The sequence below is a fragment of the Rhinolophus sinicus genome, chromosome 3 (assembly GCF_057876585.1).
Source record: "Rhinolophus sinicus isolate RSI-liver-muscle chromosome 3, RSI-T2T, whole genome shotgun sequence".
NCBI lineage: Eukaryota > Metazoa > Chordata > Mammalia > Chiroptera > Rhinolophidae > Rhinolophus > Rhinolophus sinicus.
Window position 1 is genome coordinate 5,372,227 of NC_142503.1, and position 26,221 is coordinate 5,398,447.

At 41.8% G+C, this 26,221-nt stretch overlaps 1 protein-coding gene across 1 annotated transcript in view; it reads left to right on the plus strand.

The window, feature by feature from the left end:
- Nucleotides 1-14,372, plus strand: part of LOC141570735 (uncharacterized) — a 109,261-nt gene extending 94,889 nt beyond the window's left edge. Inside the window, exons 3-4 of the mRNA XM_088796409.1 lie at nt 8,364-8,530; nt 13,270-14,372. Coding sequence (XP_088652535.1) covers nt 8,364-8,397 — 34 coding nt within the window. The 3' untranslated portion in view covers nt 8,398-8,530; nt 13,270-14,372. The remainder of the gene's footprint in view (nt 1-8,363; nt 8,531-13,269) is intronic.
- Nucleotides 14,373-26,221: the final 11,849 nt, after the last annotated feature.

Below are 26,221 nucleotides of genomic sequence, written 5' to 3' on the forward strand. Positions count from 1 at the left end.
TGTGAGGGATGCAGACAAAAGACACTCGCTGATTCCAGAGAACGTGCAGACTCAGAGCGAAGGAGGAGAAACATGGGTCCAAATAGCTTCTCCAAAGGCAAAGTGAGACATGCTGGAGAAGGGGTAACAATACTTGCTTTAGAACTCACAGGGATGAGAAGCCCCTAAGTCTTCTGGGAGAGGTGATATTTGAGACAGGCCTTGATGTTGAGGTGGATTTCAACAGGCAGATGGGGCAAATGAGTAGAGACAGAGGCAGAAAAGTCAGAACGTGTTGGGTTCACTCCGTTGTAGGTAATATGGAGGGTGAGTATATGAGAAGATTCTCAAGTACCACATACATAGTTTCAATGGCTTCACACATGCTACTACAGGTCTCACTGAGCTTTCATCCTTAAACAGCAGCAGTATTGTTTTTTCGTCTTCCAACTCTCACAATTTGATTGTTATTTTTTATACTACTTTTGTTGAGGTGAAAACTTTATACATTGAAATGCACACGTCTGAACGGCAGTTTGATAAGTGGATGCAGACATGTAAGCACATTCCTACCCTGATAGAAAACATCCTGTCTTCTCAGAAACTTCCCTTCTGTTCCTTCCCAGTCAGTCTTGACCTTGACCCAGAGGCAACTGCCTTTCTTTCTTTCTTTCTTTCTTTCTTTCTTTCTTTCTTTCTTTCTTTCTTTCTTTCTTTCTTTCTTTCTTTCTTTCTTTCTTTCTTTCTTTCTCTCTTTCTTTCTTTTCATTTAGATGAGCTCTATGTGGCAAAAACCATATAATGTGGACATTTTTTGTGTCTGGCATTTTTACTCATCCTTTTTCTATGAAATTTGTCTGCTATTTTGCATATCAGAAGTTTTTTGTTTTGTTTTTTCAATTGTTCAGTAGTAATTTATTGACTTGATATATTACAATGTGTTCATCAATTCTCCTATTGATGGCTATTAGGGCTGTTTTCAGTTTGGGGTATTGTTAGTAAATGCAAGTCGTTTTGTGGAATATTCTCCAAGTGTTAACATAGGGATTGTGAGCTTCATCCATGTTGTTATGTGTGTCTGTAGTAGGTGTTCTTTTTTATTGCTGAGTACTATGGTATTGTATGAATATATGGCAGTGTTTTTAATGTACTTACTAGTTGGTGGACATTAGAGTTGTGTCTGGGTTTTGACTCCAGTAAAGACATGAATACGCACATACAGGGCTCATTGTGGCTACCTATTTTCATTTCCCCTGGGTAAACATGGAGGAGTAGGATGTTTGGGTCCCCTAATCCTATGGAAAGAATACGTTTAACTTTGTAAGAAGCTTCCAAACTGTTATTCCAAACTGTCTGTGTCATTGTGCATTCCCAGCAGCCATGCATGAGAGTCCCAGCTGTCCTCACACCCACCAACACTTGGAGTGATCAGTCCTAATTGTAGCTATTCAGTGGGGTATAGAGTGGTATTTCTTTTTATTTAATTGGGGAATATTGGGGAACAGTGTGTTTCTCCAGGGCCCATCAGCTCCAAGTCGTTGTCCTTCAATCTAATTGTGGAGGGCGCAGCTCAGCTCCAAGTCCAGTTGCTGTTTACAATTTTTAGTTGCAGGGGGCGCAGCCCGCCATCCCATACGGGAATTGAACCGGCAACCTTGTTGTTGAGAGCTCACAGTCTCACCAACTGAGCCATCCGGCTGCCCCTCATTGTAGTTTTAAATTGTATTTTGCCAAAAATCAGTTCTGCTGAGTGTCTTTTCATATGCTTATTGACTGGGATATTTGACTTGGGCTTTTGCTCCACTCATCAAGGGAAGTTCTTCGTTTTGCTTATAGCCTTTTCTATTTTATCCCACATGAATTGCATGACAATGGCAAGTATTATCTTTATCAGACCTGTCAGGGTAGTGCAGGTGTTTCCAAACACTGTTTCAATAAGCCAGCTGGAGTGTGGGCAAGAGACCCCAAAGGGAATATTCAAGTGTGGCCCCGTAGGAGCCAATCACCATCTACCCCGCATTTGAAGAAGAGTGGTGTATTTCTGTAGCGAAAAGAACTGAGTGAGCATGACTGTGCACTCTGTGAGGCCCGAGGGTAAGAGGAGGGTGAGATGTGGGCATTTAGAAGGAGAGTCTGGGGAGAAGGGGCTCAACATAGAGCCATGTCATTGTGATGGTTAATTCTGTGTGTCAACTTGCAGGGTGTCTGGATGAGATTGTCATTTGGTGAACTTGCCGTAAAGCAGAATGCCCTTTATAATGCGAGTGGCCTCACCCAATCAGTGGAAAGCCAGAATAGACCCAAAGAGAGTGGCATCTCCAGACTTCATCTGCACCATGGGTTCTCCTGGGCCTCCAGCCTGCCAGTCCAAAGTCCAGATTTGGAACTTCCCAGCCTATATGTGCTTGTGCATATATAAATATATGGATAAAATAAAGAGATACAGTTATACAGATATATCTGCTGTACCTACATCTGTGTCTGTATCATCTGTATCTTCTCCAGAGAAACAGAACCAGTAGAAGATATATATCTTGACCAATACATGTTGGCAATGGGCTCCTGGGTGGTGTGTGTGTGTGTGTGTGTGTGTGTGTGTGTCCAGATTAATGATTTTTACCCCTGACTAATACAACTTCCTACATCCCCCTTCAAGGAAGGACTCGCAGCCCAGCTTCAAGGTGTGTGGGTAGCGCGGGACCTGGAGTCAGATGCTGCAGGATATGGCTCAGATGCTGTGACCTTGTGTATGTCCACCCTTCTGAGCTGCACTGGAAACTGAACAGGGCAGCTGTGTCATGGCCCCACTGTTTTGGCCTGATGAGTCCCGTCCGTTTCAGAGTTCCTCTGTAGGGTGACAAAGGTTTTGTTGATCTGCCAGGTGGTTCAGCTCTTCCCTCTGCCCAGTCCTGCCACCTTCCCATTCCTTTCATAGGTGCTGACCCATGATTCCAATTGAACCCCAAATTCCAATAAGCATCTGACTCTGGAGAAAATAAACTGAGACAAGAATATAATGTGTCAAATGGGTTTGAAAACGGAACATTAAATGAAAAGCTCTAACTCCTTCTATGTGACAATACCTTCACCATCAGCCCCTTCACACTAATGCTTTGACCAAATGGCCAGTTCTTGGAGGTGGAGGGGGCCTGCATTCTCTCTTTGATGCAGAAAGATGAACTGTATTTGTAGGCTTCAAAGCTGGGGGACGCAAGGACCTGCCAGCATCTGCGTTTCTAGCTTTGACTCCTTGCTCAGCACAGCTGGCAGGTGTCCTCTTCGGGGCTCCGTCATGACTGTGGTACAGGCATGTATTACATTTGGAGTCATTTTATTTTAATATTCATGGTTGCCAGGACTGTACTTTTTGAGAACCATCGAACAAACAACAAATAAGGCACCAGTTTTCCTGTCAATGATTCACCTAATTATGGCAAAATGTCTGTTGGATGATGGCTGGTGGACAGCTTCCTCATTTGACATACCTACTGTGTCCGCTTCGGCATATGCGATAGAGGATGGTGAGTACGAACCTTGGGTAAGGTCAGCGTGGGCTCGTGAAGATGGACCCAAAGTTCCACTCTCCTTGTGAGGCAGGTGTCTCTCCCAGTTCTGACAGGTCCATCTCCCCATCTGACCCACTGCTCTTCCAACACTTGGCTTCATCAGGCACATGATGAGCCCCTCTCCGTGGAAAACACGATTTCAGGTACCCCACACTCCCCTAACTCCCACCAGGGTGGCACACTGTGGTAAGCTGTGGTTGGAAAAGAAATCAGAAACAACAAAGGGCTCAGGTCAGAGCACAGTGAGATTCGAAAGCATGTGCTATGAGGATCTGAAAGAAGGAAATTGAATGCTAACTAGAGAAGTAGACCCAAACTTGAACTCCCTCCCAAATTTGTTTTTATATTGCATTATTTCCTTTTAATTCCCAAACCACTGACTATGGAGCCGAGCAGGATTGTCAGTTTTGGCATTTTGGCAACCGGCTCTGAGCTAGAGTTTGGATTAATTCCTGAAGGTAACATTTGAAGGGTGATGTGGGAGGAGGATGAAAAAGAAATCACTTTCCCCTGGGTATGGTGGGTGTTCAAGGGACACTGGCATCCCTTTAACGAATTACTGTAAGCCGGCTGGAAACTCAGACCTGTGATTTTGGGGACTCAGTAATTAATTTTCAATGGTTATTGAAAGGGGCAAGTGTCAGTGGCAATCCAGGTGGAAATGAAATATAGCCAGGAAAAGTGAGGGGCTCATTTTCTTGGTCCAAATCCACTGCCCAAGCAATCCATCTTCTGAAAAACCTACAGAGATTAAATTTTTAAAGGTGTTTAGGCAGCAAGAAAAATGAAAAATAAATCACATTATTATGGTTTAGGGACTTTGAGGAAAAGGAATTTCTAGGTCGGTAATTATGCATGCATTCTCATGTTTCCTTAAATTAGTGCTGCGTACCAGAAATCATGATTTTTATGTGTGTATGCAGTCTCTTTTTAGTATCATGTGGCGTGTGTTGACATTTTTCACATTTTCACGGCGACTAATTACCTGCAAAGTGTTTAATGTTTAGAAAAAATATATTTAACGATGCCGTAGTGCATCGTTAGCCCTGCTCTTGTTTAAAAGTATCATTTTCTTCTTATTGTTCTTCAGGTTTGCTCCCAGAACCAGAACGCATAAAGTTGATTTTTGGATAGTTAGGGAACAGTAAATGCTGCTGGCAGGCGGGGTGGGGGTGGGGTGGGGTTGAAACCAGAGGGTGGAAGGGATCATTCCCTCCTTGGAGAATCTCTCTCGTTTCAAGTTAAGACGCATTAAGAAAGCTGCCCGCTGTTGCACACAGACAGGACGGCAGTGCTGAGGTGGGCTGCACTGATGCCCCTACAGGTTGTGTTGCATGACAGAAGACGGCTGCCATTTTCAGATGAGCAATATATTTGTATAAGGGCTTGCATCTGTAACCGTTAATTGCATGTGTCAACTTGACAGGTTCAAGGATGCCCAGATGGCTAGTTATTTCTGGGTGTGTTTGTGAGGGTGTTTCCGGAAGAGATTAGTGATTGGCTCAGTAGACTGGGTGAAGAGATGGTCCTCACCAGTGTGGGTGGGCACCATCTACTGTGCTCAGACCCCGACTAGAACAGAAAGGCGGATGATTCACCCTCCCTGTTCAGCTGGACATCCATCTTCTCCTGCCCTCAGACATCAGTGCTCTTCCTTCTTCAGCCTTCATGCTCTGACCAGGCCTTACACATGGGGCCCTTGATTGTCAGTCCTCTGGGCTCCGGTTGGGACTCACACTAAGTCTTTCACTAGTTCTCAGGCCTCTGAACTTGGGTGAAGCACCACCTGCGTTCCTAGTTCTCCAGCTTGCAGACAGCCGATGGTGGGACTTCCTGGCCTCCCTGGCTCTGTGACCCCATTTCTTCAATCTCCCCTTCCATTGCTCTAAGTATACCCTGTTGGGTCTGTTTCTCTGCAGAACCCTGATAGAGCATCGCACACTTTTTCCTACATGTCTTGTCTCACTTGACTCCAGGCACAGATGAAAAGCAGATCTTACTATTATCCCAAGTTTCAGAAGAGGAAATGAAGTTATGAGCCTGTCTGAGGGGACGCAGGACTTCTGACTTCACGTCAAAACAGCTCTCACCAGCCTGGGGTGAGGTTTGTCGTCCTACTGCTGTCACTAACCCGTAATTAGCTGATGTCTAACATCTTCAGGGGAGCCAGGTGAGGCATCAGGGCTGGACCATGACAGGCTGGCTTGTGCACATGGAGTTCCAGCATCATGCCTCCTGGGACCTGAGGAGAAGCGACAGTGACTCTAAAGGGTTAGCTTTAAGTAAAAGGCTGCACTTACTCACAATGAATTCATTCCTTCGTTATTCATCGAGAAACTTTCTTTTGCTTTACATTGTTTAATCTTTATTTTAAAGAAACAGTCATTGGGTGATTGGAGTGAAACAAAACTCAGAGGAAGCAAGACAGCCACTTCCAACTTACTTATGTATTCTTTTCCTAATGAAATAAGTAACAGTGCTTCTAAATGCATTTAGTAATTAAAAATCATACATGAACTTGGATTTCCACTGTTGCTTCTGAGCCCTAATTTTCTATTTATATCAAAGGAGGTTTGAAAAATTACATAAAACTAATTTCGACTTGCTGTATTTTGTCTCTGGGAAATTTGTTTTGCCTTATTGTTCCTGCTTTGCCCTTATCTATGTCTACACATATTTCATTTGTCCTCCCAAGTACAATTTTCCACTTAAACCTAATATACTTCTTCCCATGCTTAAAGGATAATCTCGGATCCCAGAGAGAGATAGAGAGAGACAGAGTTGGAGAAGCTCTTTATTCCACTGTGTCCATTTCTCCATTTCTTCCTTGGGTTTCCATCCACCCCACTCACTTTACCAAAGTTCAATTACTTCACATAATCTGTTTCTTTCTGACTTTATTTGCTTTATTAATATGTTAATTAGTACTTATGATAGTTACTGGTCAATACCTACATTTTTAATAAAAAACTGTACTGTATTTTCTTCTTAGCTTTAAGGATTGTTCTTTTCGTGTTTAACTATACATGGAAATATATAGAGAACTGCAGACATCTTTTCAGTGACATATATCTTTTCAATCTTTTAAAAAAATATAAACCCAGAAGAAATGAACAAAATAAATGTAATCATCTGTGTAACGTAAAATACAGGTGATAAATCAACTACTTCAAACAATAAATGTATATAATTATATGGAGTAGTTCCCTGATGTGCCCCATCCGTATACACTCCATGTTCTGGAAACACTGCTGTGTATTTGTGGTGCTTTTAGGGAGTGCCGCTGGTAGGGCATGCTACTCTTGCCTACCCCTTGCCTGAACTAAAAAGGTATAAATAACGAATACGATACTGTGCTTATAAATACTGATGAAAAGACAACATGCCTTGAAAAACCAGTTTCATGAAAATTTCAAAAACAGGTTCTATCCGTAAACACTTGCTGTTATCCTATGAAAATGAGTAAGAAATGTGTATACCCCATCACAGTAGATTGTAATTCTGTGTGGGGAAAAAAATCATAGTAATTTACTGAGGTGTTGATTTCTATTTCAGTCATACTCAAATGAGTGGATTTATTTTTCGGATATCTATATAACCAATGATACAAAGAAAATAAATTGTACTGAGAATTTTAGAAATTATTATGTTACTAGATATTATGGGATGATTGGGTCTCTACCCTCACCCCAAATGCATGTATTGAAGTCCTAACCCTCGGTATCTCAGAATGTGACATCCCCACTCACAGTGTACAAGCATTCCAGTTTCTCCTCGTCGTTGCTAGCACTTGTCTCTTCTTCTTCTTCTTCTTCTTCTTCTTCTTCTTCTTCTTCTTCTTCTTCTTCTTCTTCTTCTTCTTCTTCTTCTTCTTCGTTTTTGTTTGTTTGTTTGTTTGTTTTTTGTACTAGCCATTCCTGACAGCAGTGAGGTAAAATCTCATTGTTCAAGACCTGAAACTGTAAATTTCCTAGTTTCCTAGAAGAAAACATAGGGGAGAAACTTCATGACGCTGGTCTTAGTTGTGATTTCATGGATATGACACCAAAAGCACAGGCAAAAACTATGGGAAACTATGTCAAACTGAAAAGCTCTATGCAGCAAAGGAAACAATAACAGAGTGAAAAGGGAATTTAGAGAATGGGAGAAAATATTTGCTAACCAAAAACCTTATATGAGGTCAGTCTCCAAAATATATAAGGAACTCCTGTAACTCAGTAGTAAAAAAAAAAAAAAAATCTAATAACGTGATTTTAAACATGGGCTAAGGATTTGCATAAACATTTCCTCAGAGAAGACATGCAAATATCCAAAAGGTATATTAAAAATGCTCAGTCTGACTACCGTGTTTCCCTGAAAATAAGACCTAGCCAGGCAATTAGCTCTAATGCGTCTTTTGGAGCAAAACTTAATATAAGACCTGGTCTTATTTTACTATAATATAAGAACGGGTATAATATAATATAATACAATATAATATAATATAATATGATATGATATAATACCAGGTCTCATATTAATTTTTGCTCCAAAAGACGCATTGAAGCTGATTATCCGGCTAGGTCTTATTTTTGGGGAAACACGGTAGTCATCAGGAAATGCTCTTTGCACTAAAGCATTTCTGTTGAATGTGCCATATGACTTGGGCATTGTGCCAGGTGCTGGGCACAAAAAGATGAGTGGTGCATGGTCCTGAAACTGAAGGAGATTCCATGTGTGTTTCTCCCTCAACATTTTCAGAAAGATGAAATGAAATTGAATTGTCAAAAGTAAATTTGCCATAGGTATTTAGTTTTCCTTTGCTTGACTTCTTTCTAGGGGGAAACTTTCTAAGAAGACCTTAACGCTGTAGCTGTTTGGTGCCCAGAAAAAAACTACTGATTAAAACACAGCTTCGAATTGGAATTCTACTACTTATGAGGGAGAATTACAAGTTCGCGATGGAGTTGGTTTCTGATGGCCTCTCAGATTTAGCCCCATGTACAGTGAGTGTTCTGTGTCCTGTCTATAGGTGTATACCACGGCTATCTCACAAACATAGCTCATCTCATTTTATTATGACCATTACAAAAAAATCCTCCATTGAAGAACAGCCACGGGACCCAGGCTAAGCTTGTGGTCTTTGTGGTCAAACCTGCGATCCAGGTGCCCCTGGCCATCCTGTGCAGTGACTGAGATTCCTGTTGGGAGCAGGGAAGGAAGTTTGGCTTTGAACTTGAGTGAGTGTGCAGGTGTTTTTGATTTTGAAAATGTGTCTAAGTCAATATTAGAAAGGTGGCCTTTAAGAATTGTGTGGTTGACTTGACCACAGAAGCCTGAGGTGAGCGGCTAGAAGACTGGCCTTCTGGGACCGTGGCCCTGGGTGGGGACCATCTGTGTGCACATAGGTGGCCTGCTATTTGCCAGGAGGCAGGGGCTATGCATAGTAGGACTTGAGCAAAAGCACACAGGCTAAAGGCAGCTGGCGTGGTTCAAGAAAGGGGTACAGTCAGGGGTGCTTTGCAGAGACGTTGGACCCACACAGTGCTCACAAATGAGCCGGCTGGCATTGAGCAGGGATGGGGACAGGAGGCAAAGAAAATGCCACACTCTGGGGCCCTCAGCCAGAGAATGTCCTGAGACAAGCACAGTGAATGCAAACAGGAAAACAACCAAAAACCAGAGTTCAAGTGAATCAAAGAGAAGAGACTTAGAGAAAAGGTATAAGGAAGCCTGCTTGAAAAAATATGTTCCCCCAAGGCACAGAAAAATGATTCAGAAACACAGTAGAAGAAATTTTCACTGAAGTCCTGGATTAATTGAATCCACTGATTAGACGGCCAGAGCACAGGGGGAAGGTACTCATGGTTCATAGGAAATCAGTTGATAGCATCTAAAATTCCAACTTGGTTAAAACAATAACAAAAATAATTTCAAATTTAGGTTTGTGATAAGCCCATTTCTTAGGCATGCCAGCCCAGGGGACATGTGGTGAGCTAGCTCTGCCTCATGGCTCAGCCTGCAATAAATTGTCAAACTTCTGGTTGGAGAAACACTTGCCTTTTTACAAACCAACTAGATTCTCTAACTATAAGACTTTGAACCTTTTTTTTTTTTCTGCAAAAGAACCCATGGATTATCATTATTTAAATCTTATAAGCTCCTGTGTCCAAAATCCTGTGCAGCTGGCCTGTACTGAAGTCAAGGTTCGAAGAGCTTCAAATATCAGCCACATTGTAGGATGTGTTTTCTTGTTTGGGCCATAAATTGGACCTAAGCACAATGTTTAAATGCCCATATATGTTTTAACAATCCCATAAATACAAACTCTGCACAATAGAATGTCCTGTTGCCTGCGGAGGAAACCAGTAGCATTCCATAACGTTGGGATGTGTTCTTTTTGAAAATCACTCTCTCTTGTGAATATTTCTATGAACTTGGCCAAGTCCTCCTTCTAGCCAGGATATTTGTCTCAGGGACCAGACACCTGCAGAATTTTTTGTTAAGCAGACGCAGAACCAAAATAGGCTAAACAATAATGCAGGTGTTTATGTGATAGCGCACATTTCTGTACCTGGGCTTCCGTCAGGGCGCATGCAGGTTTTAGTCATAAAAGTCAGAGTTTTAAAATTTTAAGCGTCTGGTATGTAAGAGCTTGGCTAGAAATAACTTGCCCTGTGGCGGGAAGACACATCAGCAAGCATCCCTTTGGATTTCAAGGTGTCCTTTTATGGTAGGGTAGTTGGAGTTGGGGAAATATTGGAGAGCACATTTTGTCTGAATGTTAAGCATCTTTTGAAAGTAAAGTTTTCTGTGTTAAGACAAAGAACTGGCAAAGATTTTGTTTCACTAAATAGAATATTATGGTAAATGACATATTGACTAACCCAGAGTTTAGATTCCTGAAGGAAGCCTGGGACCCATGAAGGTCATTCCTGTTTTGTTTTTGTTGTTGTTGTTTTGTTTTTCCTTTGAGGATGTCTGCAGCAGAGACCTGGGAACATCCTGAGAGCTGCAAACACCACTGCAGGTGTCTGGCTAGCAGGAGCTTCGCAGTCCCCTCCGGCACAAGGCAGCCCATGCCCGGGGACGGGGTAGGACAAAGGCAGGTTCTCACAGGAACTCTCAGGTGTGATGGCTCACGGACACATAAGCCCGCCTTTTGTTCATCGTCCCTTGCTGCATACAGAGCAGGGGGCGCCAGTACTTTTTAAGAAGCTGCATACAAATTACACTTGGATTATTATAATTTGGACCAGGCCTGCGCACAACAGGCTATTTCCTGGGAGTTGAAGGACCAGACCTGCCTCCATCTGTAGTGTAGGGACCTGGGCTTCACAAAGTCATCTCGGGAGGATCTCAATTGTCATTGCATCTTCTTTCCTTCTAGAAAGTTCTTTCTTCTATTCCACCCAGACTTAAAAAAAAAAAAAAAAAAAAATCTGTCATAAGTACCAACGATTTTCCTTGTGTTTCAATCAGTTTTCCTGGATGTTTTTTTCTTTTTCTTGTGGAGCTGAATTACTGTTCTTCCAAACATGGAAGGCAACCTGTGCCCTGGAGAACCTTCTGTCTTTAGCATCAGTATTTCCCCCTTCTTAGCTGTGCTGCCCCACCCCCCCACCCCCAGACCTTTTCACAGAGCTGCCCCCCGCCCCCATTGTCTTAGTGAGCTTTGTTCTTAGCGGCAGATTTGTCACTCCCACGGGCAGAGATGGCTGTGATTCAGCACAAAGACCCAGCTGGCCAGGGGCAGGATGGACATGAGGAAGGTCTCAGGGGCAGACGGGTGCCCAGGCAGGGGAGACTGCGTCTGAGTGTGCAGCTTAATTCTGTACATGGCAAAGTTACGGGAGGGGACCAGGACCCAGGGAGAAAGCAGGAGCTTTGTAACTTGGGCGAAGGCCGATGTGGTGACCCTGAGCGCAGTCCTTTCTCTCCAGCTGACCAGCTTCCTTGTAGCAGACCTCCCACCCCATCCTGGCAATCTGAGACTTCTTTCCAGGACATTCTCTTTTACTTTACCAAGTATTCACTGCTCTGAAACCTACCAGTGCTGTCAAAGCGTGGACTATCATTTTCATATTCAGAGCTAAGTGTCCGCTGTATAAATCCTGCAGAGTAGACAGTGGTTCTAAGGTAAGGTGCCTGTGGCAAAAATAGCAAAAAGTCCTGCATGAATTTGAATCCATTTCCTTCAGTTGGAATAACAAAGACACCACCCTGGCATTTTGTTCCACGTTAAGCGTCAAAACATAGCACAGCTGGGCCATCTTACGTGACAGGCAGCCCAGCAAACAATTGATATGATGTGACATGACAAGTTTCCCCGTGAGTGATGTTACCAGCATGACTTCTCTGCTGGAAAATGTGCCGAGGCTACTATTTGCCAACCCAGTAAAGGTACCGCATTAAGAACAGGTGACCTGCACTGACCTTCGAAACTCTTCCACTGTTCCAGGCACCCTAGCTTCCAGGATGCCTGTGCGGGGTGGAAAACGGTGTGTCCTGCCTCTTAACCAGCTTCATCTTGGAGACTTAGTAAGCAAAGTACAATTTGAAAAGGCAGGATGAGTCCGGTGTGTGTAGCTGCCTGGCTAGTAAACGTCGGACTGCGTGGAAATCAGATTCACTTTCAAAAACTCGCTCCCACTGGCGCAGCACTTGCTCCCCTCATGCCCTCTGTTCTTCAGGCTCGTCTGGCATCTCTTCCCCCCAGTTCATCTCTTCTATCAAAGTACATTTAAAAAGAAGCAAACAAGCAGTCAATAGCAAGACACCTCACGCTCATATCACTTTTTTGGGAAGGTTGCCTCCTGAGGTCCTGTTTTTGGACTGTCCCTCACTATGGTTAAGACCCACTGCTCATGGAGAACATGCCAGGCGTTCTAGCCTGGGCTGTAGACAAAGTTGAAATAACAAACACCAGCACATTTAATGTTTTGTTTTTCAAAGCCTTGCAGGCAAGTCTTTTGAACTTCCTGGCAAAGATAGAAGACAATGAGTTCCCAGGAAGATGAATGAGCCGCACTTCAGCTTAGAAAGAGCTGCACCCTTTTCTGTAAATTTGGGCAGGAAAACTGAAATCCTGTGCATTTATCTAGATGACAGGGACACACACACACACACACACACACACACACACACACACACACACTGACATTCTTTGGGCTGATGCAGTGGATGGAGTGGGATAAAAACCAAGTTTTAAAATGTAGATGCAAATCTGAAATTAACTAAATTTTTCTGACTTGACTTTAGTGTTAACTATTTGATAGCCCTGCAATAATTTATTTCAGGAAGAGTTTTACTCACCAAGAAGTGTCATCAATTACATGTTAGAAAAATAAAATAGTAACTATAATTTTGATCAAAAACATATTTAAACCTTTCTAAGCAGTGCATATTTTGTGGAACAGAAAGTCATATCTACTCAGTATTTTTCGAATTGCTGACCTGAAAACGAATAATGGCTCATGTTGTTTTAAAATTTCCCTTATGAGAATGCAACTGTGCCTCTGTAGATCTAAAGGCTACTTCTGCTTTCTGTACATTTTATAAAAATATTACAAGGCACCTTCCTTTCTGCAGAATTCAGAGATTTCACAATATTTTTTGAGACACTTTTTTGCACAGATAAGGAGAAAAGAAAATGGACATTGGGACAGTGGTTGCGGAGAATTTTAATTTGACAGAGGAAAGTGAAGAAGAATATTAAAGCCGTATGTGTTTTCAAATTTTCAAGGTTTTGCAAAGCTGACAGCACCCCTGCAAATGAGGGCCACAGACGTTTCAATTGCCGCTGGTCAAAAGGTGAACGTTATGTGCAATCGGACATCAAGTGAGTCTTCTGTATTCATCTTGGGCTGCAGATCTGTAAGGAAAGTGGAATTAAAGCAGTTTAATGCACCTGCTTTTAAAGAGTCAACTAGCTAATTTAAAAAAACCAAAGTCAGCTATTAAGAGCCACTTTTGGTAATGACTTTCCCAAACCTGTTCCTCCATAAAAGCAACAAGAACACTGGCAAAATGGTCAAAACCAACATATTCAAAACTAGGTAAATTCACCAAAATCTTTTAAAAACTCGAGGATCATTTATGGTAGAAAATAGATAAATATTGGTAACAAGTGAGACGTGTAATGATTTAACTGGCCACCTACCTGTCGCCCTCTTTAATGTCACGATAGCCTTGGGAACTCAGCCTAGAAAGCACAGTAGCATGTGCTTTCTAGAACAGCAGTCGAGAAGAGGGTAGGAGTTCCCCGAAACCCCACCCCAGAAAACTGTTGTTATTTGACCTGTCTGTCAGTTCCCTGGACACCCCAATCTTGACTTCCCCTGACGGAGAGGTCAGTCGTTCAGTCGGTAAGAACAGCCTTCTCCCTGGGATGTCGTTGTTTTGTTTTGTTTTTTTTCTAAAACAATCAGTAATAGTTTTTTAACATTGCAGCCACCTGAGGTGTTCCAATTGGGAGACACAAGAAGCCACCCAAAGATCCAAAAGGAAGCACTGGAATGAGATGCCCAGAGGGACTTTGAAAAGGTCTCCCAGACTTTTGGGGAACTAGGAGTCCACGTGCGCGTGAATGGTGTCTACATGTACAGGGTCTGCAGGAAAGGCCAGGGGAGGCGCTCATCTGTCACCTGCAGCTGCGAGGCTCTGCACAGGTAGAAACTGAAGGGCAAGACGACCTGTGACCTGCCACTGGTACAATCAAAGCCCCAACAGGCACCAGAGCCCCTCAGCAAAGGTGGGGAGACCTACTGGTGCAAGGCACTTAAGGATATTTCCGTCGAATACTTAGATGACTATTGGAAAATAAAAATAAAACAAGGGTAAAACTCATACTTACAAACTGTGTTTTTAAAGCTCCCGGATGAACATAAACCCAACTCTATTCTAGTCTCTGAATTGTTCGGATGTGTGTGTGTGGCATATATGGGGAGGGGCCTCCTTTCCCCTGACGCTTCTGCCAGGATTTGAGACATTGTGACATTGGGAGAAAAGCTTTCTCCTTCACGGTTTCTTCTTGTTCCCCAGGGGGAAAAACAGAGAAGAAAGCACCGGAGAGGACAGAGGGGAGGGCAGAGGACAGCACTCAATGGGGGAGGAGGCTGGTGGTCGCCCTGCCCCGGGACTGAGATGCCCCCTTTCTTCCTCCTGCACTTGGGGCTGGTGGGTATCGTAGGAGCCTGGACGCTTCTCATTCCTGAATGGCACCGTCCAGGGGTACCTCTCAGGACAGCTAGGAAGCCCGTGGGGTGCCCCTCATGTGTCCGGCTCCTCAGCTCTGACCTGACCATCCCTGAGTGTCACATGCATGGTCTGGCTTGGCTTGTCCTTTTCCTGCCACTTTACAGACCAGGTGCCTGTAGCCACGCACCACCCAGGACCCACTGCCTGAGCCTTATGGCCCTGGGCCTGAGGCCCCAGCCCAATGGAGATGCATCTACCCATGACCTCACCTGAGTTGGCTGCCTGGTCCCTGCAGAGGCAAGGGGGGCCACAGACCAGAGGCCCAGGACACTCTGAGGACAAAGATGGCAAGGTGTCTGCAAGAACTTTCAATGTGGACTCTTTATTTTACTGCACTTTGGTCCCTCTCTTCTTTGGCTGCCCAGGGTTCACCCTCAGCCTCCCTGCTCCAATGTGACCTCTGACCCCCACCTGTGTCCCTGAGTCCCAGCCTCAGGACCCCAAATCTTCCACGTGGCTGTCCCACTAAGGGTTTGTTCTTCCGCACAAGCTGAGCCTCAGAGCGGGTCTGCTGGCTGCATGGTCAGGCGGACAGAGAGCCAAGGAGGAAGGGATTTGTCTGACAGACCCGAGTCCTGGTGTCTCCAGACACTGCACAATGTCGCCAAGTGGGATGGCCTGATGCACACCCATGGGGACGCCTTTTCTAGGTCCCAGGTTCCTGAGAAATTTTGTTCACATAGAGATTATGAAGCTCTTACAAAGTCAGTAATGAAACTGTCAAAAATAAACAAGCAAACAAAAGCGCCCTCTCCCCCCCACCCTCCCCGTCTCCATCTCCATCTCTCTCACCTTCTCACCTTCTGTTCCACTGATTTCAACTCTCTCCATCCCTGGTTGTCCAACACAAAATGACAAAGATCTTCATTCCGTGAGAGGAAGGTGTAGTTTAGATCCAAGATGATTATTCCAGAACGTGCTGTGTGTGTGTGTGTGTGTGTGCTGCTCATTGCACATGTGCTTCTTTTTCTGTTTGGTAATAACAATACTTCCATTCTCTATCATATTAATTAACCAAGAGAATCTCTGATGTTTATTATCTTCAGCTATTAGGTGGAGGTTTAGTTACTAATATACCTGATACCTCATCCCTCTTCAGACCTCATTATGTGGGTGCACAGCTCACCAGAAAGATTTAGAATGTAATTACACCACCTTTATTTAAAATATATAATACTGTTTTAAAAAAAATACCTAAATATTTATCACACATAAGCCCTTAGATGACTCAGGTATTCTCTAGGTGTATTTTTATGCTAGACACAGAAATTTTCTTGGCTGTGTTTCCCTCCAGAGAATTGTAGAAGGCCTGAAAATGGTTGCTGAAACTCAAGGTCCAATTCAGGGAAGGGTAAGAAGAAGAAGAGGCCGCAGTAATTAAACACCCTATGAGCCCTGTGACTGGAGTCCGTAAACACTTCCCCACCCTTTAGGGGCACCCATGCTGCCTGCTGCTGCCGGCACACCTGTCACTCCTCTGTGACATGGGCCTTTCTCTGCCACCCTATCTTTAACTGAGGAAAATTCATACTCTGAAGAGCCACTGCGGAGAGTTGTCAGTCACTACTTTGAAATTGTTTGAGTAATCAGAGTTTTTTCTTGCCTTGTGTATATCCACGATTAGTTCACTTTTTATGTTTGCATTTTATCATTAAGTACTTCTTTTCAATTTTTTTCTTTGGTATTTGAAATTTGATTTGCAAAGAGAGCAAACAGGGAAATCCACCCATGCACAACTTGTAACCTCAGACTAGTTTAGTGCAATAGCTAAACGGTTGGGCTCCAAAATGAAACAGTCCTGAAAAGAAATTTACTACAGCTACAAGCAAAAGTGTGAATTAAATGTTGTGACAATGTTGAGAAAAGAAAAGCAAGTATAGGAAGACAACATACGTTATAATAGCTTTGCGATGAAATTAAACTAAATGATGAAACGATATTCTCTTAGGCTTGCACGTATACAAGGTCTGACAATTAAGTTCGTGAAGTTGTTGCAACGCTGTTGCTAATGTTTTTTTGATATCAGAGTGATTATTCATTATGAATTTGTACCAACTGGACAAGCAATTAACAAGTTTACTACTTGGAAGACCTGAAAAGGCTGCATGAAAAAATTTGATGACCTCAACTTTTCGCCAACAATTTATGGCTCTTGCATCACGACAATGCACCAGCTCACATGGCACTGTCTGTGAGGGAATTTTTAGCCAGTAAACAAATAACTGAATTAGAACACTCTCCCTACTCACCTGATCTGGCTCCCAATGACTTCTTTCTTTACCCAAAGATAAAGGAATTAGTGAAAGGAAGACATTTTTATGACATTCAGGACATCAAGGGTAATACGACGACAGCTCTGATGGCCATTCCAGAAAAAGAGTTCCAAAATTGCTTTGAAGGGTGGACTAGGTGCTGGTGTCAGTGCATAGCTTCCCAAGGGGAGTCCTTTAAAGATGACGGTTAGTGATATTTGGCAATGAGGTATGTAGCACTTTTTCTAGGATGAGTTCACGAACTTAATTGTCAGACCTTGTACGTAGCCGGACAATACAGCGTTTTTGAAGTTTACTCTTGGAAGAAATGAAATGCCTTTGGTGCCCAAATTGTCTCTCCTCAGTCCTCTTCGACTGTGGCCACATCTATGTAAAGTCAGCCTGCTGTCATTTGTGGGCATGATAACAGGGGCTTCTGTAGATTCCTCAGGAGGTCCTGGTGCAATCAAGCCCCTGTGACCTACAACGGTGACCTTCAAAAGCACCCACTAAGACTCTCAACCTTGAGGGCTTGGCATGGGTTTGGAGTGGAAGGCAAAGCAAGGTCTTGTAAAAGAGTAACCATTTAGATATTATAATAAGAGGAGAACGGTCTTGCAAACAAAAACTACCAAAAAAGCCTACAAAATACCTAAAGGCATCCAGAGCTGGGAATGTTGAGAACCATTTGTTAAAAAATATTAAACTATGTAAAAGCTCTCTGCACCCTGAATATGTGAGATAGATGTAGTCTTCCGATTGGTGCAGACTGCAAAGGGAAAAGAGAGCAATCCTGCCACGATTATATCAAATCGGCAAATTTTGACAAAAAATTCCCCAGGAGTTTTTTTATTTACCTTGATAATTTAATGTTATTTAACTAGATAATGTAATTAATTTACCAGGTAATTTAATTGGAAAAAATCCCCAAAATAATCAAAGACATGTAAAACAAAAAGGGCACTTGCCTTACCAAGTGGCAAGGCACATCACATGTCCCGAGTAAATAAAATGTTATGGTATTGATGTAAAAATACATAAGTCAATCATTGAAGTACAGTAGATAATATTAACAAATCATATATATGTATGTATATGAAAGCAATTTATCATAAAGGAGATATTTCAAATCAGTTATATAGTAAGGGAATTATGAAAATAAATTACAGAAGCATCGAAGGAGTAAACATAAAACAAAGCAAAGCTATAAACGTATTATAAGAAAATAAAAGGAATTCATTTTTAACATTAGGATGGGAAATAACTTTGCAAGCAAATCACAAATGAGAGTATTTCTCTTTATGGCAAAAACCATAAAGGAAACAAAGATAAATTTGACATAAAAAATGTGCTTGAATATGACAAAGTCACTATAAAATTAAAATACGAGCTAAAGATGTAAGAAATATCTGCAGCATGTATAAGGGTAAAGGACTAATATTTAGACTGTATTTTTTAAAATCTATAAATATTCAAGAAACAGGAAAATCCAATAGACCACGCAGCCTAGATTGGAGAAAGGGAATTCAGAAGAGAAGAAACCCAAAGGATCCGCAAACAAACCCAGGGTCCAACCCTTTGAGAGTTGGATGTGTGGAAATAACATTGAGATATAATTTTTCTCCCACAAGATTTGCAAAATTGAGAACAGTAAGAATGACGCCATCTAATTCTGTTGACGATGTAGGGAAATAGTTATTGTCATCCACTGGGTGATGGAGTTGGTCAGTCTTCAAAGGACAATGCAAGTATTTATTGATACGGTCAGCATGCTTCGCTTTTGACCATTTTCTCTTCTTGGTATCAAATCTAAAAACATGCTCATATGGGGAAAAAAGCACACTGATAATCACAAAGCTTTTTGTCGTACCTTTGTACTTGATGTTAAAATATGAGAGGAAACACCGTGACATTCCTCTTCAGGGGAAGGGTTATATTATCCGTATCATGAAGTACTACAGCACGTTCTCCCCTTGGTCAACCCCTCACCAATTGTAGACTCCTCACACTAGCTACAGTGTGGTGTCTGTCTCCCTTGAACTTTAACTATAGCGTTTCCAGACTTGTATTGGAAAGTTATGTGTACATATGAATATATGTACATATTCCAGAAGCAATTTTTTTAAAAATTGCTAAATATTTACAATATTTACATTGTAAATATGTATATGTACAAATATTTACATATACAATATATGTGTATGCATATATACAAATTTGTACATATATACGTATAAGTATATGAATATAAACACATATATGCAAATGTATATGCAAATGAGTAATTTTGCTTGGTATATGCTTTTCTAAATACAAGACATTTTACTAGCTACGTGTATTGTTTTGTAGTTTGTATTTTGGGGGTTATTCATAGGTTGTGGCGATATGCCCATAATAACCCATAGTTTCTCCCTTATTTGTATTAACCTTGGTTTAACAAATACTAATAGACTGTAGGCACAGGGTGTGTGTGTGCACACATGTATGCATGCACGTACGTGTGCTTGTGTCTGTGTAGATTATTTTTTAATCGTTAATCCAAACTTGAGTTCCTGGGATAAACCCAAATTAATCATGTGCATTTTCCTTTTTCGTTTTCACTTGGTAACTTAGTTTGTTGATACTGTGTTTAGAATGTTTGTATTTGAATTTAAGAAAGAGGCTGACCTGTGGATTTCTTTTTTACAGTGTCCTTCTGCGTTTTTGCAGCAATATTTTAAAAGCCATCTTTTTGTGTTTTCCACAGGTTCATTCATTCTGAGTGGATTTAATGAGGTCTGTGTTAATGGGTGTCACTGTGAAAACATCACGCACTGTGTTGAACAGTGAGCACTAACGGTGGAAAATAATTAGTATTTATTTTAAGTCTCAAGGTCTTTCAGTGACAATAGGAAGCGGAGAGAGCAAAACACAGTAATGAGGACAGGACTCTGCCCAGCAAGATGCTGGGTTAATTAATTTACCCGAAATTAATCTGAAAAGAGTGGAAAATGGACTTAAGATACTTATACTCGCATGTACTTTTAATTGCTAAGCTTTTTGTTGGAAATTGGCTTTATTTCTATATATAATTAATCTAGTTATTTTAATGAAGGTGCACTATAAACTAGAAGCCACAACAGAATACAGTAATTTAGTCATTTTAATCCATTCATCCTTTTATTTAAATAAATGATAAATATTGACAAGGTGTAAAATAAGAAATAAAATGGAGGGGAAAGACATCTAAATAGATATTGTTCCAGTGGTGATAAAGTCTCTTTGTTCTCCTGCTTTGCCAAGATGCCTCATATGTGACTTTCAGTTATGCTTATTTTCACTTGGTATCTTTGTGACTCTTGCACTGAGGACTTGGAGCAGCAGTCAGGCTCGGAGTCCTGAGCATTTTCAGATATCCCCGCGCTATTGGGAGAAACATGAAGAGCGCTCCACTAACTCCAAGAAGGAGAAAAAGTAATTTACAGAGTACCTGAGCATTCCATAAAGATCCGCCATTGTGTTCATAGCTTTTCTAAGAAACACCCTTCTGAATAGATCACAACCCAAGACAGTATGGAAGTGAAGGGAGCAGATAATTTTGCGTGATGTTTCAGCAGTGGCCTCCTCAAAGGGTCTCCTGTCACCTCAGTTTCTGACATGGACGACTTCACCACAGGTCCTGAAAGTACTAGAAGCTGCTGAACTTGCTGCGTTCACCAATTATGACACATGAGAGAATTGGCTGTGCTGAAATAGCTAGAAATAGGCCCCAGTGGAGTAGATGCTTCCTGAGGGTACTTCCCATGCAGCGTCCCCAGCACCCAGCGTCATGCCCTCCCCAGGCTGGGTGCTCAGTATTAGTAGCTGCTTGAGTGACGGACATGTTTCTGGACGGCAGGGGCCATAGCATTAACTTCCATAGGACGTCTTCCTCTAAGCACAGCCCTGGTCAGGTAATAGAGGTCTATTTAAGCAGATACTTGATTTCCAAAGTAGAAGACAATCCCTTCATTTGAATGCATAACCCAAGGCAGAGATAATGAGCACAAGTATTCCTGGTGAGGCATATGGTATAAAATGAAGATTTAAAAATACTCACCTCAAAGGCTTTCTGTGAGCACTACTAAAATTGCGTGTGGATGCGAGCATGAGAGGGATGAGAGAGGGGGCACGAGTGCTTGGTTCATGACCGATACATTTGATTTACCTCTCCTTTCTTCTCAGCTCCTGGACAATGCTAGCGATTGCCTAAATCTTTGGCCATTTGAGTCCCAGCTTTTTAAAAGACCACTCCAGCCATAGCATCCGTTTTGGACCAGGATGTCCAAAAGGCCCTAGATGACACCTGGCCTTCTGATAACTGCCATTGCTCCCGATCCCCCTAGCCATGCAGAGAAGCTCCAGTTTCCACACTATGCTCTAAGCCCAAAGCTCACTGGGCTGACCCAGGAGCCATTTTCCTGTCTGCTGCTCCAGACCTCCGCGGCCCGTGCTGGGAGCCGTCTTCAGATGGTAATTATTCTCACAGAAGCCATGGCCCCACTACAGACAAGACTCCAGAGATGAGAAGCCCTGCATCCCATCACCGGTCCCTACTTCAAACAGGAGCTCTGGGACTGGAAGGCTCTCTGTGGGGCTCCCAGAGCTCAGTGATGCCGTTAGCATCTCCTGCCTGCAGGAAGCAGGGTGACGATGATGCCACTAAGACACACAGACACACGGCCACCACTCAACTGAGGGACTTCGTCTGCTGGTTTATACAGAAACACAATTAATACACATACAATAAGTTGTGCATGTTGTATTTTTGCAAGTCGACTTTAAAACGATAACTGACTGATCTTCTCTGACTGAAATGAAAACAGTTCATGCTGAATGATTCTTAGGCAAAGGTGATGAACATATGTTTCTAATTTGAGCTACGAGAAAAGCAAAACTACACACATTTAGCAAATCTTAGTTCTTGACAACCACTCACAGGTTATTTCAGCTAAGAAATGAGCATATGGTTCAGGGACTGAGGAAACTAGCTGGCTTGGTGTGGAAATGATGCTTCTGAGCTCAGTGTCACGACCACAGTGAGCTCATTCCTTCTGAGATCAGGGTCAAGTCTGGAACATTGGTTTATTCGGGAGAAACAGGCTAATTTTTTTAACTTAACCTGGTATGAAATGAGATACTTCTAGAGCCTTCTCACTGAAGTGACAAGATAAACAACATTTTGGGGCAATTTCTCTATGTTCTCAGTTTTGCAACTTGTTTATGACTTTAAGATGGAGAAGAGTTCTTAAAAATATTGTCCTATATTTTTTCACAAGTGTTCTATAGTTTTGTCTTTAACGTTCATACAACATATTCTATCTGGAGGTTTTTCTAACCACTTTCACCTGGGGTACTGATCTAATTTTATTTCCTTTATATGGTGAGCACTTTTACCCAGCCTAGAAATCTTGATTCATGGTGTCTGGATGCCAGACAACTGTGGTTTGCAACCTAGACGCCTTCCATCTTTCATACTGGTCTATTTATCTGCATCTTCCAGAGTGCCAGACTTTGGCTTTGTAACATCTTCTATATAGCAGAATAAGTTCTCTCTTTCTCTTTTTCAGAATTGGCTTATAAATCTAGAGATATTTATGCTGTTATAAATTTGAAAACTGTCCAATCTACCCCCAAATCTTTTTGGTTTCTATCAGAGTCACGTTAATTTTTCTGTTGTTTGTTTGGGAAGGATGGATATCATAATAATGTTTGTCTGTGCACCATTTATTTCCTCTTTTATTTAACTGACTTAAAACTTCTCTCTAAAGAGCCAATATACCTCGGGTAGTTCCTGGCGAGGTGATAACCTAGTGTTTATACAAACTCTGTCTTCTTGCATTTTCTAATTACATTTTCTGCATTGCCTTCGATTTGTTTTGATCTTTGCAGCCACTTTGTACTCACATTTTATCATTATTCTTTGCTGATTCTTCTGACTTTTATAAGCATATTTAAATATCCCCTGCAGATAATGACATTTGCTTTGTTCTGCTGTTCCTTACGATGCTTATTTATTTTTCTTTTCACAATGGTGTTGCGTAAAAGTATCCAAAATGGAAATCTTTATAGATTCCATACATTATAATTGAAAAAAAAAAAAAGAAAAAACAGATACAAAAGGCAAGTGATCAACCTGGAATTTATATTTGTTTTTCATATAATTGACCAATGACTTATCTAAAATATCCTAGTAACTTCTCAAATCAACATGGATAGAGAAACATGATCAAGTAGTTAATAAATCTGCAAAGGAAAATCATAGCTAAAGAAAATCATAATAACCAATAAGTTTGAGCATCTCCTCATATGCTTATTAATAATGAGACAACAGTATATTGAAAATTGAAATAACACTTTATATCTCCCTATTGCTAAAGTTCAATAAAGTTAGAGACAAAAATTTTGTCAAGGGCATATGGAAACAAAGTTTTAGTGAGATCCTGAACTCACAGGAATTTTGAAGGAAGAAAAATTCAAGTATTTAATAACTGAGGTATATGCTTAAAACTCAGTGGTTCTAGCACCAAGGTATATACTCAGAAGGAGCTCTGAGTGGATAATTCATTGTGCATAGTGGAATGAAAGAGGGGCTAAAAATAATATCTATTCTATAGCAGGCATAAACCATGACCGCCCCAGTAAAGCCTGGCTATCTGGTTACTCTCCCCATGGAAACCTAAAAGTTCAAAAGACATCTAAAGAATGCTAATTTCATCATTGTTTGTAATAATGAAAACTGGAAAAGTCTAGATCTATCAATAAATTAGTGAACAAATAACACCTGGTATGTAAATATCTTCAGATATCACAGAACAGTCCAAAGGAGTACATGTTGTGTACACATCAATGTAGATTTGTCTCTGACGCAAATTTGGAAAGAAAATGTGGTATTTTATATATGGATTATATATTTATATGAAACGTATAAATCAAAACCAACACTATTTGCTCACTGTTTATATATACATAGTGTCTTTGTCTGGATGGGTTGCCATAACAAAATACCATAGACTGGGGGGCTTAAACAACAGAAACGTATTTTCTCACAGTTGTAAAGGCTGGAAGTTCAAGATCAAGGTGTCTGCAGGGTCGGGTTCTAATGAGGGCACATCCTGGCTTATAGACAGTTGCTTCATTCCTGTGTGCTATATGACCTGTCTTCAGTGTGCATGCTTGGAGAGAGAGGGTGAGATCTCTCTCTACCTCTTTGTAGAAGGACAGCAATCCTATTGGATTAGGACCCTACCATTATGACCTCATTTAACCTTCAGTACCTCCTGACAGCCAGTGGCTGCCTGTGGGTTAAGGCTCCAACATGTGAACGGGGTGGGGGAAAACATGGTGCATAGAATGGAGCAAATTAATTGATTTACCTTCACTTATTGTAAGTTTCTTTTCTAAAGGGTTTTTAGGTAAACAGTTCATTATATTAACAGTAGTTGTTGACATATAAGTCTACAGCACACTGAAGTTGATTAGAATTACATGTTTGAGTTACTGTCCACTTGGAAAGGATAATAAAATTAAGATGCAGATGAAAGGGACAAAAAAACAAGGCTGTCCATAGATTGATAGATGACTATGTGTCCCAAACTGAGAAATACACGTGATGGTATAAACTCAATTCTATACCAGTGAGGAGAAGCAGATTTTAACATATGAATTAAAAAATCTAACAGTGTGAAAAATGGATCATTGCACGAATCTGAGTGGAAGAGAGCGTACATTAGGGTGTGGATAAAAATAAGCTACTATAAATAATCTAGCAAGATTGAATTTGTGGGACCTTAAAATTATGACTTTATTTTCACTTAGTGTATACTTTAAATGATAAGTGGTAGAAATAATGCCACTTGACTTCTAGCACACCCGCAAGAGTCTGGCCCATTTAGATGATGGCATATCCAGTAATATGTGTGACATCCGTAGCAATCCCTAACTTGATAAAGGTAAATGAATATAAAATGAAGAACCCCTTCGATGTGGTACGCTTGCCATGAATCATTTATGATAAAATAACATGGTGATCTGGTGATCGCCAGAGACACATGCTTTCCTCAATGTAGCACAAGGCTTGTCAACATTTGAAATTATCTCCATCTTTCCACGTTCAGTAGTTACTTTCCTGTCCTCATCTTCTTCACTTTTGATGCAGCTGGTCTCTTCCTTGAAATAACTTCCTCCTTTTGGTTCTGTCACGTAACACCCTCCTGTTTTGTCCTTATCTGTTTCTCCCCCTTGTCACTCACTGGCCTTTTTTCCTCTTGCAACCTGCCTGGGGCCTCCATTTTCTAATCTCTCCTCCCTTCTCTGTATGCTTGAGAAAGTGTCATGGTTTAAATCCATCATAGGCTGGTGATGCTCAAATCTGTATCTATACTCCTAACAGTCCATGCAGCCCGGGTCCTTTACAAACAGCTGATTACCCGATAGCTCTCCATGTACGTCAGGTAAGTGCATCACCTTCAACACAGCCCACACAGAGCTCGTGAAGGTCTCCCAACTTACTCCTCTGCTTTCCCCATCTTAAGAAGTAACACAACAATCCACCCTGTTGCAAGATCGCAGCCTGGTCCATCTTTCATAACCACCACTTTTAACCCCTCAGCATGTCCCATCAATTAGCATGTCCCTGAACAGACCATTTTCCTGCATTCTCGCTGCTATCTGTCTGGTCCCTTATCTCTAATCTAGACCTCCGACTGGAAATGGTCCCTGCTTGCTTGTGTGGTGCCCCTGCAGTCTCTCCTCCATGCAGTATCCAGAATGACATTTTGAAAATGTTAATCAGATCATATAATTCTACTGCTTAAAAGCTTCTCAGGGCTTCTGATCACACTTGGAAGGAACTACAAACTCCTTACCATTGACGGGTCTGTATCAACTGGCCAGGTCTGTCGTCCCAACATTGGTCCACTTTGCTCTCTGCTGATGTTACCACATTCCAGGCCGTGGGCATCTTCCTATGTAGCAGTTACTGCTGTCGTTCCGCTGTCTGGGGTTCCCCTCTCCAGAGCTTACATGGAGGATTCTGGCATGCCAGTTGGTTCTCAGGCCACATGCCTTTGAAGAGAGGTCTTCCCTCATCATCTAATCTCAGGGAGGACCCTCAGCCCCTTTCCCGCATCGAGGTTGCTATCCTGTGACCTGGATGTACCTTTTTTT